This window comes from Cynocephalus volans, chromosome 17 (assembly GCF_027409185.1).
Source record: "Cynocephalus volans isolate mCynVol1 chromosome 17, mCynVol1.pri, whole genome shotgun sequence".
NCBI lineage: Eukaryota > Metazoa > Chordata > Mammalia > Dermoptera > Cynocephalidae > Cynocephalus > Cynocephalus volans.
In genome coordinates this window covers 14,512,124-14,531,000 of record NC_084476.1, presented here as the reverse complement: position 1 = coordinate 14,531,000, position 18,877 = coordinate 14,512,124, and the positions used below count along the sequence as shown (strand labels likewise).

Sequence of the window (18,877 nt, the reverse complement as noted above, 5' to 3'; positions counted from 1 at the left end):
AAAAGTAAATTTTTCTAATAATCCTTTTACTAGAGTGAGAATCCTCCCATTTCTTCCCATGGAAGTAGAAAAGGCTACACTAAAGTTGAACGTTAAAATACTCGTATGCCCAGGAGAGGAACTTAGCGTTGACACTGTCGTGTTAGTATCTGATTGGAGATGCTTGTTCCAGACCAGGGAGTTGCTTGGGGTCATTGGCTGAGTCAGTTCATAAGGTACGAGGAGGGGTCAGGGACTTAACCCTTTGCTGAGAATGGGCTTCTCTCTGAAAATTCCTGGTCAGACTTAACCCAGTATCTCCAACATCTCCTGGGAGACAAGAATACCTAATAAAACCATGGAGCTACAGTTTGAAGGGACGGGATTAATCAGCACCTTATGTGAAAGAGGTGACTGGGAACATGGCTCAGGAATGAAGAGAGAAGCTGTGACCAGGAGGTCGGGAGAGAGCCTTTGGATGGGACTAAATTTCCTGTCTTCAAACCAAATATTTTCTGCTGAACGGTCAGGAAATAGGGAGTTAGGTATCTCAGCCTTCCCAAGGCTACAATTTACAAAGTGCTTACTATGTGTTTCATATTTGTTTAAGCACCTTGCAGATGATATTTTACAGCAATTATCATTATTCCCAATTGGCAGTGGAGACTGCTAAGCATCAGACAGGCCAAACCCAAGGTTACAAGGCTATTTCGTGAGAAAAAGACAAAGATTTGAATGTAGATGCAGGTGACACCAGAAATGAGCATTTAGTTATAAACTATGTTACCAAAATTGAAAGTGTGTGTAGAAATTATTGGGCTTCTAGGGGCCCTGCTGTAGTATTCAAGTCACAGGAAATATATTGCCTGCAACATTTCCTCAAAGTGGGCCTCCCTTAGGACTGCCTGTGTGGATTCTGGTCTCACACAAGTGAAGTGTCAGAATGTAACAATATTAAACACACATGCACCCACCCACACACACACACACACACAGGTTTGCATCTTTGTTTTAAGTCTTCTCTGTTACACATCTTCTGCATGAAGAATGTCAAAGTGTGAGTTTGTCACACACAAAAGCACTCCCATGCTGTCACAGAAACACACTTGCAAAGGGTGGTTTATAGACTGTCCTAGCTTATACTCAAACTAGGTAAATATAGCCCAGGGTGAGTCAGCTTCTCACAAGTCCACACACAACCCACAAACAAAAGACACTGTCACATGTACAACACAGCTACACACAGAGAAGATCTATCACACATCCTACACCACATGCATTGTGGTCATAGGCAGTCAAACTTACTGAAATCACAAACAAACGTCTTACAGACAGCACACGGGCAACATAAACCCAAGTAACATAAGCACACACATTGCTGGGAGGAAATGTCCAGCCTTCTTCGACCTATGCATATATCCGAGGTGAAGGCACTCAGCGTGTGAGTCAGTCACACGTAATATGCAAATGAAGTCATATAACACAACACACATAAAAAATACACAGAACTTTTTTCTGATGGACACCCACACACAACTATGGAGATTACTAGGCCACTTCTGATGTACGCCAGTTCTATGAATTCAAATACCTTCTGCTTCGTGTTGTTACCTGAATCCTCACTTTCTGTCCAGAAGAACCAGGATCCAAGGGGAAAAAGGAAACCTCAGTGGCCCAAGGATGTTTACAGACTTTCATGTCTGTTCACCAGCTTCAAAACAATAAGCAATATCTCCTTTTACCAACCAGAAAGAAGTCCCAGTGGAAAACAACTGCAAGTCCCTGACTAGAGAAGCAGTCAAATTGGGCTAATTGCCCAGCTTCCTCCTGTCCCTTGGGAAGGAGCATGTTTAGGGTCCAAAGGGGCTGAGCTGCAACTGGAGTCACAGGAGAAAGTACCCCTAATGTCAGTGGTACCTTGGGCTTCTGGTCAAGCCGCCAACTGGGAAGCAGGAGGTTTCCTAGTCACCTGTTGTCTCTGCATTATGAATTTTGATTCTCTGTACAGCAATGTGTTGCCTGGGCAGTGTAAGGGTCTCAGCAGGATTTTATAGGATCCCACAACACCTATACAAGCCTCCATTAGAACACAAAGCTCCTTAACAATTTACTTGTCTCTTCGCTTCTCTGTGAAGCTCTGTAGGATAGGGTCTGTGCCCTGTTCAGGAGTTGGGGGATTGAATATATAAGCTCTGGTAAAAGACTTTGGGCTCTCCACCTTGACTAACAGCATAGCTGGGCAACTTATCAAAGATCTCTGAGACTCAGATTCTAAGTGGAAATCGTAATAGTATTTTCAGTGTGCATTTGGAGTATGATTAAACGAGTGCATAATGAAAGCGCTAAGGTTTATTGTTAATGTCTTTGCATCACTAGGGCTCAGCTGTGGCATACAATAGGCATTTTGTAATTGCTATTCATTTGTTTGTTCACTCACTTATTTACTCAACAAAAAAAATATAAAGGCTTTTACAAAGATAAGACATTGATACATGCTCTGGAGATGTAGAAGTGAATAATATAAACAGAAATCCCTCTTATGGGATATATTCAAGTTGGAGGATACAGAAAAAAGCTTTAATACAAAATAAATGGTAGGTAAATGGTGAAAACTGATGGGGAATAATAAAAATCATGCATAAAGCTAGTCAGAATCATGGAAAAGTTTTCAAAAATATGTTACAGGGTCCTTTCTCAAAAGAACCTAGAGACCCCTTCAGTCAAGTGGCTCCTGGACTTTAAACTGGTTTAGGTATGGAAGTATGTGAAGGTTGATGACTCACCATTACACTGATTTGACTCAGGACTTACTTTTATTTTTCAGACATGCAAATAAATTATTACTTTAGTAGACTGCCCATTCATGCATTGCTAAAGACTCCACAATCATATAGACCTTGCCATAGACCCCTATGAGTTAAAACAGTCTTACTAACACTCTGCCATTGCCACCTAATACAGTAAAGCATCACCTTATTTCTATTGGTTAAACAAAGAAACTTTGGCCACTCTCAGTTCCATTAACCCCATTGTAATCAAGGAGCTCATGTCAATGGCAGTGTGTCCCATTGTTATACCAGATCTCAGAGACACTGTTGCTACCAGTGAATTTATCAAGGCCTTAGTCATTGGTGTGTTCTCCAAGCCTTTCCTGGAGAAATAGGAGGGAAGAGTAGACAGGTTCTACATAATTACTCCAAAACCTTTTATTTTTCTAAGACTTTGGATTGCTTCCTCCATATCTGTCTGGGAAGCAATGGCATCCTGATGTTATTAAATGTAGGCCATGGATAAATTGAGGTTTCAGTTGGACAACAAAGGAAATTTATAATGCCAATTTGAATCATTTATAGCATAAAATCCAGCATTTCAGTTAAGTTCACTTATATCAATAATTTTGGCCTTGAAAGGGACCTTAGCCAGACAACAGCCATCTTTGGGGTAACTAAGACCAGCAGAAAATTTCAGTTAGCCATTAACTTGAGAACTGGAAATCATCAATTCCTGAGGTTAGTAGAGGAAAAAGAAACTGATCATATGGCTGAAACTGCCCAGAGATGAAATCATGCCCCCAAAAGATCCTTCTTAAACGTTTATTTCTGCTTACCTCCCATTACACCCTTTTCTGTTGACTTACTTTAGCTGTTGTGAACCTACAGTTAAGGACTGAAACTAAGTTTTCTTGTTTCTCTTGCCTCCCTAATCAACTGCAAACAGAGGAGTTAGAGAAAGGCAAAGCATCCTAGCTGATTATTAACTCACCTTCTTGCTTAACGGAAAATCGCATCCACATTCGTTAGAGGTCAGAGTCAGGTACTTTTATGTTCCAGTGATATTTGACTGAGATTATCGTCTTTGAGCTCTCCCTAGGAGATAAGGACTCTGACCCTGAAATAACATCAGGGCTTGAAGCTGATGTCCATTGGTTAGTCCAGTCCACTAACTGTAGACTCCATGATGTCGAAGCACCCAGGGGACCCTGACATCTGACTCAGACTCTCTACTGATCCCGTGACCAGGATCCCCCCCTTTTTTTTCCTACAGGAAAAAATCCTTACCTTATCTTTCCACCTCTTTCCCTTTATAAACCCCAGAATAGGCATCATAAGGAAAGATGATTTTAGCCTGGTCATCCCCCAGATGCTGGTTATCTGAATAAACTTTCCAATCCTTGCACCAAAGTTTGGACTTTTGAGACATTTGTTTAGTGCGAGAGGGCAAGCCAAGCCTGGCTGCTGGTAACAGCCTGATTAACCTTATAGTTCACCCTTCTTTGTCTAACAATGTTAGAATATATTCTCACACATGTTCTTAAGTTTCTTGTTCACAGAAATTAGTAAGGTCTTATAATTACCGTTGTCTATATGCTGTCTATTCCTGGAGCATACATTACAATTCTCCTCTGGTCTGTGATGGGATCTAACTGCTGTTATTTGGCTGGCAGGGTGGGGAGGAACGTCTCGAGTGAAGTAAGCATTTATTTGAAAAGTTACAGATGCTTTAATATCTAAGGATTTTGTAGACACAAAATTGATAATCATTGTGGATTGGAATAGAAAAAATAGCATATAATTTAGTATTTTATAGTAAAATAAGTAAAGAGTCAAATATTTTGCTTTGCCAAAACATTTAGTAAGGCAGAGGTTACGTTAAGTCAATGTAAATTATTTCTTGTTCTCAGAACTTGCCCATGTTTTTAACAAGAAAATAGTTGGTGTTGCAAGAACCATTAGTTGGAATTTTAATTACTTACTGTAAAAGATATATTATTTGGTTATAATGGATTTAAGGAAAATCTAAAAGGAGCTTAGGAGGTTAATACAATATGAAACAAATAGGCTTAGTAAGAGGAAAAGGAGGAACAAAGAACAGAGGGAACAAAGATAAAACAGATAGAAATATAGGCACAGGGGAAACACTTCAGGAAGCAGGACTGGACAAAGACTTTATGAATAAAACCTGAAAAACACAGGCAATAAAAGAAAAAATTAATAAATGGGAGTATATCAAACTAAAAAGCTTCTGTACAGCAAAGTAAACAATCAGCAGAGTGAAAAAGACAACCTGCAAAATGGTAGAACATATTTGTGAACTATGCATCCAGCAAGGGACTAATATCCAGGATATACAAAAAAACTCAAACAACTGAATAGTAAAAGATAAATAAATAAATCTCATTCAAAAATGGGCAACAGAACTAAATAGACATTTCTCAAGAGAAGACATGCAAATGGCCAATAGGTATATGAAAAAATGTTCAACCACTAATCATCAGAGAAATGCAAATCAAAACTACATTGAGGGGCCGAGCCCGTGGCGCACTCGGTAGAGTGCTGCACTGGGAGCGCAGCGACGCTCCCGCTGCGGGTTCGGATCCTATATAGGAATGACCAGTGCACTCACTGGCTGAGTGCCGGTCACGAAAAAACGACAAAAAAAAAAAAAAAACTACATTGAGATATCACCTCATCCCAGTTGGACTGGCTATTATCATAAAGACAGAGAATAACAAATGCCAAATGCTGGTGAGGATGCAGAGAAAGGGGAACACTGAAACACTGTTGGCGGGATTGTGTTAGTGCAGCCATAATGGAAAATAGCATGGAAGTTTTTCAGACTACAGATAGAGCTACCATATGATCCAGCAATTCCACAACTGGGTATATACCCAAAGGAATGTGGAAGAGATACCTGAACTCCCATGTTTATTGCAGCTCTATTCATAATAGCCAACATGTGGAACCAACCTAAATGTCCATCAATGGGTGATTGGATAAAGAGAATGTGGCCTATATACACAAGGAATACTACCCAGCCATAAAAGATCATGAAATTCCGCCACTTACAGCAAAATGGTTGAGCTTGGAGAAAACTATGTTAGGTGAAATAGGCCAGGCACAGAAAGAGAAATACCACATGTCCTCACTCAAAAGTGGGAGCTAAAACAAACAAACAATAGTAATAATAGTAAGCTTAACTTTTAGAAGAAGAGTGAACTGTGGCTACTAGAGGTGGGAAAGGGGAGGGGATAGGAGGGATAGGGTATTAGTCCATTTTTGTATTGCTATAATAGAATACTTGAAAGTGAGCAATTTATAAAGAAAAGGGGTTTATTTGGCTTATGATTCTGGGACAGCTGCATCTGGTGCAGGCCTCAGGCTGCTTCTACTCATGGCAGAAAGCGGTAGGCAGCGAGCAGGTACAAGCAGATCACATGGCGAGAGGAATCAAGGGAGAGAAAGGGGAGGTGCCAGGGTCTTTTAAGCAACCAGCTCTCACGGAAACTAATAGAGCGAGAACTCACTCACTACCCCCCCACCACCACCACCATCTATTCATAAGGGATCTGCCCCCATGACCCAAACTACTCTCAAATTGTCATTGTCAAGTTAGGGGTCAGATTTTAACGTGAGCTTTGCATAGGAAAACATATCCAAACTCTATTACTCCATCCCTGGCCCCCCAAAACTCAAGTCCCTCTCACATACAAAATACAATCATTCCATCCCAACAGTCCCCAAAGTCTTAGCTTGTTTTAGTAGCACCAACTTAAAAGTCCAAAGTCTAAAGTCTCATCTGAGACTAAAGGCAAAACTCCTTCCAGCTGTGAATCTGTAAAAATCAAAAACAAATTTATCTACTTTCAATACATAATGGTGGAACAGACATTGGGTACACATTCCCATTCCAAAAGGGAGGAAGAGGCCAGAAAAAAGGAAAAACAGGCTCCAAAAAAGTCTGACACCCCAGCAGGGCAGACATTAAATCTTAAAGCTCCAAAATAATATTCTTTGACTCTCAGTCCTGCATCCTCAGCACAGTGTGGGGTTTGAGCACCCAAAGCCTTGGGCAGCCCTGCCCTCGTGGCTCTGCTGGGAGCATCTCACTGGGATGCACTGGTACCTGCAACTTTTCCAGGCCAGCATTGCATGTTTCCAGTGGCCCTGCAGTTCTGCAGTCCTAGGGGCAGCCCCACTCTCTTGGCTGTACTAGACATTTCCCTGGTTGGGCTCTCTATGGGGGCTCTCACCCCACATTTCTGCTTGGCATTGCTCTGGAAGGTGGCTTCCAAAGCAGCTCTGTCCCTCTGGAAAGTCTGGCTGCCACGTCTCCACTGCTCTCATGTTCTGCTGGCCTGCAAATTTAACACCACGTGGACACCACCAAGGTTTCCAGGTTGTGCTCTCCAGAGCTACTTCACGAACCACACTTGGTAGGGCTGCTTGAGGTAGGGCTGCTCCAGCCAGTGTGGCTGGGATGCAGGGAGGAGGTTCCTGAGGGCAGCTAAGTCCCAGTTCTGTCCTCCAGAACAACCTGTTTCTCCTAGGCCTCTGAGCCTGTGATTGGAGGGGTGCCCTTCCAGATTTTTGAGATGCCTTCTGGGCCTTTGTCTCATTGTCTTGGCTATTAGCATCTGGCTGCCTCAAAGCCAAGCTAATGTCTTGAGCAACCAGTCTATCTGCTGTATCCTTGAGTTTTTTTCCCTGAAAGTGCTCTCTTAGTCTCTACCACATGACCAAGCTGCAAATTTTCCAAATCCTATGCTCTGCTTCCCTTTCAATCATAAATTCTGGCTTTACATCATGCCTTTGCCACCATAACTGAGCGTAGGCTGTTACAAGTAGCAATTCAGCTGTCTGAATGCTTTGCTGTTTGGAAATTTCTTCCACCAAACATTCTGGTCCACAGCTCTTAAGCCCCACCTTCCACAAAGTCCCAGGGCGTGGACACAATGCCAACAGTTCCTTGCTATGGCATAGCAAAGGTGATCTTTTGTCCAATTCCCAGTAAGTTCCTCATTCCTATCTAAGAACTCATCAATGTGGACTTTACTGCCCACATTTCTATCTGGATTCTGATCACCACCATTTAACCAGTCTCTAAAACGTTCCAGACTTTCCCCGGTATTCTTGCATTCTAAATTCTCACCAACATCTAGGCTTTTTCTAACCTGTTCTTCCAAATTCTTGTAGCGTTTCCTCAACACCCAGCTCCAAAGCTGCTTCCACATTTTCAAGTATTTGTTATAAGCAACATCCCACTTCTCTGGTACCAACTTTCTGTCTTATTCCTCTTCTGTTGCTTGGAACTGGGTATTTTATAAAGAAAACGAAATTTACTCCATATCGTTTCTGAGGCTAAAAAGTCCAAAGCCCAGAGAACACAGCTGTTAAAGGCTTTCTTTGCTGGTGACTTCAGTGATAGCAGGGTATCATGTGGTGTAATGGCAGAGTACAGGGAGACTAACCTCTTCATTCACTCTCCCTTTAAAGCCCTCCAAACCGTGACCATGACCACCATTTTTAATACCCTCACTATGACATGGCCCTACAATCTAATAACCGCTTCAAGAACCCACGTTTCAATTACCGTTATAGGATTTCCCACCCTCTTAACACTGTTTCAGTGGGGGTCAAGTTTTGGGGGAACATTCAATCCAAGGCAGATAGTGAGAAGTTCACTAATGGATGCAAAACAACTAGATAGGATAAATAAGCTCTACTGGTGTATAGTTGAGCCACACTTCTATAATTAGCAGTTTACTGCTTGTTATCAAATGGGCAGAAGAGAGAAGATCAAATGTGCTCACCACAAAGAAATGATTGTGTTTTTGTAATGATGACTATGCTAATTACCTGATTTGACCATCACACATTGTACACATGTACTGAAATATAACTCGATACTCCACAAATGTGTATCATCAGTTCATTACAAATTTAAAAAAGAAAAAGAAAAATCAGAAGACTATGTGTTGGCATCAGTATCAGATAGAAAGGGTTATAGAAGAAAATGGAGAACAGAAAACTTCCTAAAGCCCGGAGACATGAGCCCCAAAGTCTTACCTGCTGACAGTGAACATTTTAAAGGTACAGGAGGACTTGGAGTTTCATTGAAGAAGCATTAATTAACACACAGAATTCAGAGAGCATGTGTGGGGCAAAAGAACAATCAGATGAGCATAAAGATGAAGGGAAATGTAAAATGGGGCTGGAGAAGAATGTCAAGAGATATAAGAGCTGTCAGTTAAGAGTTGTCCAAGTTACAACAGTTAACTGAGACTTCTTGGATGGTCTCTGTGACTGCCTAAGACAGCAGGATTGAAGCAATGACATCGTGGGGTGTCCTTGGCCCCAATAAATTTCTGAAGAGCATGTTTCATATCCTTATTCCTCAGGCTGTAGATGAAAGGGTTCAGCATGGGGGTGACCACAACATACATTACAGAAGCAATGATGTCCTTGTCTTTGGATTTGCCTGGTGAGGAGAACATGTAAACACTTGCAATTGTCCCATAATATAAAAACACTACAGAGAGGTGGGAACCACATGTAGACAAGGCCTTGGAGATTCTCTTGATGGAGGGGGCCCTCAGGATGGTGACTGCCATGCGTATATAGGAGCCCAAAATCGCCGTCAATTGCAAGATGATAGTCAGTCCTCCCTCGGTGCATATAAGCAGCTCATTGAGGGAAGTGTCTGAGCAGGAGGACTTGAGCATAGCAGCAAGATCACAAAAGAAGTGGGGGATGATAGTTCCTGCAGAGAAGGACAACTGGTCCACCAGGAGGGTGTGCAACAAAGAATGGGCACCAGAGAGAAACCAGGACACAGCCACTAGGATGATACAGAGCTCCTCCCTCATGATGGTGGTGTAGTGGAGAGGGTGACAGATGGCCACATACCTGTCATATGCCATCGCTGCGAGAAGAAAGCTGTCAATACAACTAAAATGCATGAAGAAATACATTTGAGAGATGCACCCAGCATAGGAGATAAATTGGTCTTGAGTGCACATGTTTATCAGCATCTTAGGAACCGTGTCAAATGAAGTAAAGAGGTCAGTGAGGGCCAGGTGGCTGAGGAAGAAGTACATGGGGGTGTGGAGGCGAGAGTCCAGCCTGATGAGCAGCATGATGAGCAGGTTCCCCAGCACCGTGGTCAGGTACATGCCCAGGAACAGGGCGAAGAACACGCCCTGCTGCTCCGGCCGGATGGGGAGCCCCAGGAGGAGGAACTGGGACACGCTGCTGTGGTTCTCAGGCCTCATAGAGTTCTTCTCTCTGCTGGGATGAAGGAGGGTTGGGAATCTCAGGAACCAGGAAAAGATGACCAGGATAATCACATTTCATACTGTAATTCTCCGGGAAAACAATGCATTTGTAATTTTACTATTAATTTCTCACACCTGTGAATGCATGCATCCTCACTCTATCCCACCCAGGCTCCAGGAAGACTTTACACCTCAAAATAGCCACGAAGTTCTCATTGCATAGAGAAGAGGTTGTTCGCTGCTTCATTCAGCCATCACTTCTTGAACATGGAGTCTGAACCTGGATCTTTGTTAAGGACTGAGAAGGCAACAGTGGACAGAAGGTGAAGATCCCCGCCCGCTCCACGTTTAGATCTCGATGAGCATAGTGGGATGATTTACCACATTAAAACAGAACCAAGCCATGACAATTCACTGCGGCAGAAATATTAGGTGAGATCACCCAATAGGTGTCAGTTGTTTCCCAGTTAAAGCATTGTCAGGTTCCCGGCGCGGAGGCAGTGCTGCCTGAGCGTTGTTGCCTCATCTTTTGAACTAGGCGGAGTATCACTGAGCTGCACGGGAAATTCAGCACTTTAGAAATGGGTAGTCATTTAAAATAACGTGATGCCAGGGGAGCTTCCAAACAAGAAGAATCCACAAACTATCGTTCATAATACAAGTGAACGTTTGGGGGGCATATAATATGTGCTGGGCACTGTGCTAAAGGCTTTACCTACAGTTTTCATTAAATCCACCCACAAGCCTTACATTCCCATATAAAATCTTCACAGCTGCACCAAGAATTTGTATTCTCTCATCCATTTGAGCTTTTAGGAAATAGAAACACAAACGATACAAATTCCTTCTATATTTGAACTCTACGTCTTGCCATTGTCTTGTGGTTAAAATGATCTCATATTGGCCACTTTTTGCAGTTCACTCTGCTGTGCTCTTCACCACTATATAAAAAAATTCCCCACTCATTAGTTATGAGCACCAAACACCCTGTGCACTCTAGGGCTGCAAGGAAACAAAAACTGTCCAAAATTTTCCCAGTTTCTTGTCTAGGTAGTTCCCTTCATTTATATCTATCATTTTCTAATTGACAGAAAACAGTCACATTCACTGATTTATTCAAACCATAAAAATTTCTTGAGGGCCTGTAAGGTTTATGAAGCAAGTGTAATTCCTTCAATTTTATAGGTGTGAAAACTGAGGCCAGGGAGTTTAGTGACCTTCCCAAGATCTCACAACTGTTTGATAGTGATTCTGCATGCTAACTTCACACAGCGGAATGTCTAAGGTGTCTTATCCTGGGACATGAAGTGAAACAAAGTCTCACATAAGTCTGAGTAACTGAGTCACACGAAGGTATAAAAAAATGATAGCAGATCCTTTTCAGGAAACAGGGAGTTGTCTGGGGCATTAGTTATCTCAGTAGTTGATACTCCAGAAGAAAATCACTTAAGGAAGTACTTGAGGTCACAGGGGCAAATCAGAAGCCCACACACACATACTAATCATATATACATGCACACACATGCATTCACACACATACTCACACACTCACACTGCTGATTTGAGGTTTACAATCACCTGTGAGCAATTCCTACCTTAAGGGAAGGATAGCCAGTGTGGTTTGGTTCATACACACTCACATACACAAGTCACAAATAACACACAATCATGTACCATCCACACACAAACACACTTGCAATACACCATTAACACAACACAAGCCTGACGTGCCTGAAAAACTTACATACCACTCATATATAACTCAAACGCTGAGCACACACATGACCAAAGACACACAATTTGAAAATCTCACAAGAAACAGAGATGAACAACACACATTCATATTCAGCCATACACTCAAAAGAAAAAGAAAAAAAAGCAATGTACATGGTCACACACACACTACCATTACTGAGTGGGGTGCTTCGGTCCTCTCTGATACGTACCCTTGCTGGATGAAGGCGGAAAGCATGGAGCATGAAATAAGAAATTTCCTATGCTTTCTGCCTTCATCCAGTAAGGATATGTGTCAGAGAGGACCAAAGCACCCCACTCAGTAATGGGAGTGTGTAACATACACATGGCAACATGCACAGAGAACAAAAGTTAGTTACTTATTTAGTTACTTGTTTAGTCACAGGCACAGTTATTAAACCATTACCAGCAGCCAATGCACGTGGTAACATACACACAGTAATACACACAGAAAAGCAGACAATACACATTTCCACTCTCATACACGAGTGTGTCACCCACAAACACAACCACACACACTAGCACACACTGCTGAGCAGAGAGTTGAGCCCTCTCTGACCTTGGTTCCTCGTTGAGTTCAGGCATCTTCTTCTCCAGGCAGGAGAGCACAACACTGAGGCAACAATGAGGCAAATATTTAAGATCACAGGTATGAATTTGGAGTCCCTAAATCACACTCTCAGGAGGGTGATAATTAGGTGTCCCTGTGCTAAATCAGGCCCCAGATTGGATCCAACTCAGGAAAAGAATCAAGCTGTGAGTCAGATACCAGCACACACACACATGCACACACACACACACAAAACAAACGCAAACATTTCCCTAAGCACACAGGCAGATCCATTGCAAGGGGAGATTTTCAGCTTCTGACCTGTGCTTATCCTTAGTGAGTTCACACACCTTATGTTCCAGATTGTTGCCCAATCTTGAGTTGTTTCTTTTTTTTTTTTTAGGAGACTTGGTATTCACACAAAAAAGAAATAATATCTGCAACATCAGTGCTTCTACAGACCTTTAAGATCCTTAACCAGCTCCAGAGCAATGGAAAAATGATAACGTTTTAATCACCAGTAAGAGCACTGAAACGAAGTCCGCTAATTTCTGGGTAAGGGAGGAGCCAATATGGGCTAATTGGCCAAATTTCTTGTTGCCTTTTGGGAAGCAGCTTGTCCAGGAGCCAGAGGAGGTGGAGTCACAGGGGACGGTGTCCCTGATGCTGGCATTACCTTGGCTCCTTTATTCTTGGTCATGGTTCCAGCTGGGATGCAGAAGTTATAAATTTTTTAAATTTGAAATCATTTCAGACTTCTGGAAAAGTTGTAAAAATGAAATGAAAAATTCCTATATACTCTTTGCCCAGATTCCCCAATGGTTCACATTTTACTGTGTTTGCATACATACACACACACACTCATTTACATATATATGTGTATGTATACAGACACACATAAATATGCATATACATATGTATTGTATGTATATTTCAGGCTATAGACTTTTAGCAGGCATACCACAGTGCATTTTATCACCAGCACATGGTTATCAATTTTTCTTATTGCTAGTCATTTTATCCTTGATCAATTGGCTAAGGTGGTGTCTGCCAGATTCTCTACTGTGAAATTACTATTCTGTATTTGTAATTAATAAGCATCATTTGGATAGATATTTTGAGACTATGTAACCATAATCTTTTTCTTATTAAAACTTCCCCCACTATATTTAATATCTGTTGGTGATTCTTTTTAAGTATTTAGATCCCTAATCCACTTGACACTTATTCTTATATATGGGGTAAGGTATGGATTTATTACTCTTATTTAAATGTCAATCTAGTTATCCCAGCACCATTTATTATAAAGTCAATCTTTTCCCTAGTGATTTGAGATACTACCGTTATTGTATGTACTTAGGTCTAATTATGACTTTCTATTCTATTTCCTTGGCCCATTTTCTATTCGTATATTCATATTTATATGTCTTAACTATAGAGATTCACAGTATGTTGTAGTTTCTGACTGGGCTAGCTCTTCTTTGAGGCTTTTATTTTTTAGTGTTTTTGTGGCATTCTTTAATATTCACCCACCTAGTTAATCTTTGTGTTATTCTTCATTTCTTTATGAATTTTTAAGTGTCTCTTCTCCTAATATTACCTTTTCATTTGTGTGAAGAAGTTTCCTTGGTATTTCTTGTAGTAGAGGTCTGCTGGCAAATTTTTAGTTTGTACTTCTAAAAATTTCTTTTTATTACCTTCGTTTTTTGAAGGGCACATTTGCTGATACAGTATTCTAGGTTAGCATTATTATTTTTAGTATTCTAAAGATGCCATTTTTTGTCTTCAAATTTTCTCTTGACCTTTTCCTGCTGCTATTGTTAAAATGTCAGTTTCATTCTTATTACGGCTTTTTTCCTTTTGTTCATGTATATTCTTTTCTTTCACTGAGGTATAATTGACAAATAAAAATTGTCTATATTTACTGTGTGCAACGTGATGTTTTCATATCTGTATACACTCTGAAATGATTATAACAATAAAGCTAATTAACATACCATCACCTCACATAGTTACCATTTTTTGCATGTGTGGTGAGAACATTTAAGATCTACTCTCTTAGCAAATTTCAAGTATACAACACAGTATTATTGACTATAGTCACCATGCTGCACATTAGATCTCCAGAACTTATTTATCCTAACTGGAAGTTCGTACTCTTTATCAACGTCTCTTCGTTCTCCCCAATCCCCACCCCTGGCGATCACCATTCTACTCTCTGCTTCTATGAATCCAACTTTTTAAGATTCTCCACCTAAGTGAAATCATGAGGTATTTGTTTTTCTGTGCCCGGCTAATTTCACTTAGCATAATGTCCTTCAAGCTCATCCGTGTATTTGCAAATGATGAGGTTTCCTTCTTTTGTAAGGCAGAGTAATATTTCATTCTAATATATATTTATATATATACATATATCACATTTTCTTTAACTGTTCATCTGTCGGTGAACATTTGGGTTGTTTGGGTTGTTTCCATAACTTGGCTATTGTGAATAGTGCTATGGTGAACAGAGGAGTGAAAATATCTCTTCAAGATCTACGTTTCCTTTGGATATATACTCAGAAGTGGGATTACTAGAGCATACGGCAGTTCTGATTTTAATACTGAAGAACTTTCATCCTGTTTTTCATAATGGCTGTACTAATTTACATTTCCGCTTAGTCCATTCCTGTTGCTTACAACATAAATACCCGAAACTGGGTGATTTACAAAGGAAACAATTTATTGTTTACAGTTTCAGAGGCTAGAAGTCCACAGTGCAGGGAACACATCAGGTGAAGGTCTTGGTGGTCGCAACGGTGACCCAGGGGTCTCACATGGCAGAAATGGCGGAGCAGAGAAAGACTAACCTCTCATGTGTTCTTCTTTTAAAGCCCTCAGAACCATGCCCCTGACCACCGTTTTTAATCCATTCGCTACTGCAGGGTCCTACAATCTAATCACCTCTTCAAGGCCCTGCCTTCCAATTACCGTAATAGGATTTGCCAACCTCCCAAGAGTTACAGAGGGGACTAAATTTCTAACACATAAAACTTGGAGGACACAATTCAAGCTTCAATGAGTTGGGGGGGGGGACATTCAATCCACAGCACTCACCAAGAGTGTACAAAGTTCCCCCCACCCACCCCCACATTTTTCTTTCTTCTTTTCTCCTTGTTTTTTTAGGTGGCTGGCTGGTACAGGAATTGAACCCTGGACCTTGGTGTTATCATCACCATGCTCTAACCAACTGACCTAATCGGCCAGCCCTGAGTTCCCTTTTTATCACATCCTTGCAAACACTCATTAGCTTTAGCCTTTTTGGTGATAGCCATTCTAACACGTGTGAGTTGATATCTCATTTAGGTTTTGATTTGCATTTCCCTGATGATAAGGGATTTTGAAGATTTTTTTTTACATACTTGGGCATTTGTATGTCTTCTTTTGAGGAATGTGTTTTTGGGTCTTTGCCCATTTTTTAATCAGGTCCTTGTTATGACTTGACTATGATGTGTTTTCTTTAATCTGGCTGCCTTTAAGATTTTTTCTTTGCCTGTAGGATTCAGCAATTTTACTATGATGTGATTTCATGTAGTTTATTTAAGTGTGTTCTGCTTTGGCTTTTCTGTTTCTTGAGCTTATCATTTGGTGTGTTTTATCAGTTTTAGAATTGCTGAGAATTAGCTATTTACTCCCCACCCCTCCTGAGATCTTAGTAAATGTCTTTTTAACCTTTTCCCTGTACTCCAATGTTAACGTATGCTTTTTTCTATATATTTCATTCTTTTATTCCTTCATGTGTTTTACTTTGTACATTTTCTCTTGATGTATCTGCCTGTTCCTGAAGCCTTTTACTGTGTTGTCTAATTTTTCATTAAACCAATTTCTAGCATCTAGTTTTTGGTCCTACTTAGCAACCAACACCTTCTACAGGCACCTCCCCTCAAGTGAGACAACTCACTGTGAAAAGTTTTCATTGGCTTCTTAGTGGGCAGATTTCCAGCAAGCTCCATAGGACTGATTGTCTGAAATTTTAGCCAGCATGCATCAGTGTGACTTCTGTGCCTTTCACTGAGCCACAGCCATGTCCTGTAGAATAAGGTCTGTGTCTCAACATGTGGGAGGGCCCCTCCTACTTTGGCAGGCTGTCTGAGCCCTAGAGATAGCAGCTGCTTCATAGATCTTCTACTGCTGTATTCTGTACATTTCCCTTTACTCCTTGCTATTCAATTCTGTGTCACTATGATCCCATATTATTCTTTACGTAAAACTTTCCTTATTGAAATTACTGTGTAATTCCTCTCTCCTTATGAGGCTCTAACTGGTACCTTACTGTAGGAAGAGAATTCTTGAAATGGGATACAAGGTTTTAGAATACAGATAAATTGCAGCATGGTGAGAAGGAAGAAAGAAAAATACCAAAAAGATTATAAAAGATTTTGGAACATGTTGAATAGATAGAAAATATATGTGATTAGATTTCAGAAAGAGAAGAGAAAGAACCTAGTGTATAAGAAATATTTTATAAGATAATGACTGAAAATGTTTTAAAAACTGACAAAAGCAACACCCCACATACACAAAAAACTTTGTGACCCTATCAGGATAAATAGATAGAAAACTATGCTTCGGCACACCATAGTCTAACTACTGAAAATCAAAAACAAAGAAAAAATCTCTAAAGTAGCTGAAGGAAAAATAAAATTGCCTTCAGACATTTATTCCTGACAGCTGACTTCTTAAAATAAAGCATAGAATCCAAAAGACAATGGAATAAGATGATTAAGGGAATTAAAAATGTAACCACAAATTGTGGACACGAAAACCACTGAAAACGTCCTTCAAAACAAAGACGATTAAAGACATTTATTTGAAATAATTTACATAAAAGAACATTTCATTAACGTACCTGCCCTAAAACAAATAATAAATACATTTCTTAAAACAAAGGGGAAGTGGGCCTAGCAGAAACAAGGAGATCTAAAAGAGTATGAAGAAAAACAAAAATAGTAAAAGTAATAAGCAAATAAATGCTGACTACACGCAGAGTTATAGTCACATATGTGGAGCCTTAAATATAGGTAGAATTAAAATGCATGAAAACAGTAAAGCAAATTTGAGGAGAAGGTTTAATAAAGACAGAGTGCTCAATGGCTTTAGCATAATTTTTATAAGAGAAAGTATAATAAGTTGCATTAGACACTAATAAGTGAAGAATGAAAGATGTACTCTGAAATTTCTATTTGGCTTCTTTTTATAATTCCATCACTTTATCAATGTTCTCTAAATGGTGAGACATCGTTCCCCTGGTTTTCATTTTTGTTTTATTGTAACATAGTTGATTGCACATATCTGTGGGGTACAGAGTTGAATATCAATACCTGTATGAAATATGTGATGCTCAAATCAGGATAATTAGCATATTCAACATTATACATTTAATCTTCTTTTGTGGCCTTTACCAATTCCTCCCTTACCTCCACTCACTCGCCCCATTTCCCACCTCTGGTAACCTCACTTCTGTTTTCTCCTTTTGAAAGCTCAATGTATTATTGTAATTGTTGTGTCTTTCTTTCTTTTATTTATTTATTTGTTTATTTTTTAGCTCCCACTTATGAGTGAGAACATGGAGTATTTCTCTTTCTGTGCTTGGCTGATTTTACTTAACCTTATTTTCTCTAAGTTCATCCATGGTGCTGCAAATAGCAGCATTCATCCTTTTTTTTATGGCAGAGTAGTATTCCATTGTGTATATATACCACATTTTCCTTATCCAGTTGTCTGACAGTGGACATTTAGGTTGGTTCCAGCACTTGGTTATTGCAAATACAGCTGTGATAAACATGGGAGGGCAGGTATCCCTTCGACATGATGGTTTCCATTCCTTTGGGTATATACCTAGCAGTGGAATTGCTGGATCGTATGGCAGTTCTATCTGTAGTTGTTTGAGGAACCTCCATACAATTTTCCATAATGGATGTACCAATTTATAGTCCCCCCAACAGTACAGGAAGGTTACCCTTTCTCCACATCCTCAGCAGCATTTGTTATTCTCGGTCTTTTTGATAATGGCCAGCTAACTGGAGTGAGATATCTCACTGTGGTTTTGATTTGCGTTTCCTTGATGCTGAATGCTGTTGAGCATTTTTTCATGTGTCTGTTGGCCATTTGTACATCTTCCTTTGAGCAATGACTATTCAGCTTCTATGACCAGTTTTAAATCGGGTTAATCGTTTTTTAATGTTAAGTTGTTTTAGTTCCTTGTATATTCTGGATATTAATCCTTTGTTGGATGCATAGTTTGCAAATATTTTATCCCACTCTGTTGGTTGTCATTTCACTCTGTTAGTGGTTTCTTTTGCCATGCAGAAGCTTTTTAGTTTGATGTAATCCCTTTGTTTATTTTCCTTTTGTGCTTTTGGAGTCGTATTCATAAAGTCTTTGCCCAGCCCTACATCCTGAAGTGTTTCCCTATGTTTTCTTTTAGGAGTTTTATAGTTTCAGGACATATATTTAAGTCTTTAATCCATTTAAAGTTGATTTTGGCATATGATGAGAGG

The 18,877-nt window shown here is 40.2% G+C and overlaps 2 protein-coding genes across 2 annotated transcripts in view; one reads left to right on the top strand and one right to left on the bottom strand.

The window, feature by feature from the left end:
• LOC134365491 (olfactory receptor 1J2) overlaps positions 1–18,877 on the top strand; it is a 110,785-nt gene that overhangs the window by 48,020 nt on the left and 43,888 nt on the right. The window lies entirely within an intron of this gene.
• On the bottom strand, positions 9,032–10,030 carry LOC134366105 (olfactory receptor 1J4-like). The gene has a single exon (XM_063082533.1). The coding sequence runs from the start codon at positions 10,028–10,030 to the stop codon at positions 9,032–9,034; it is 999 nt and encodes a 332-aa protein (XP_062938603.1).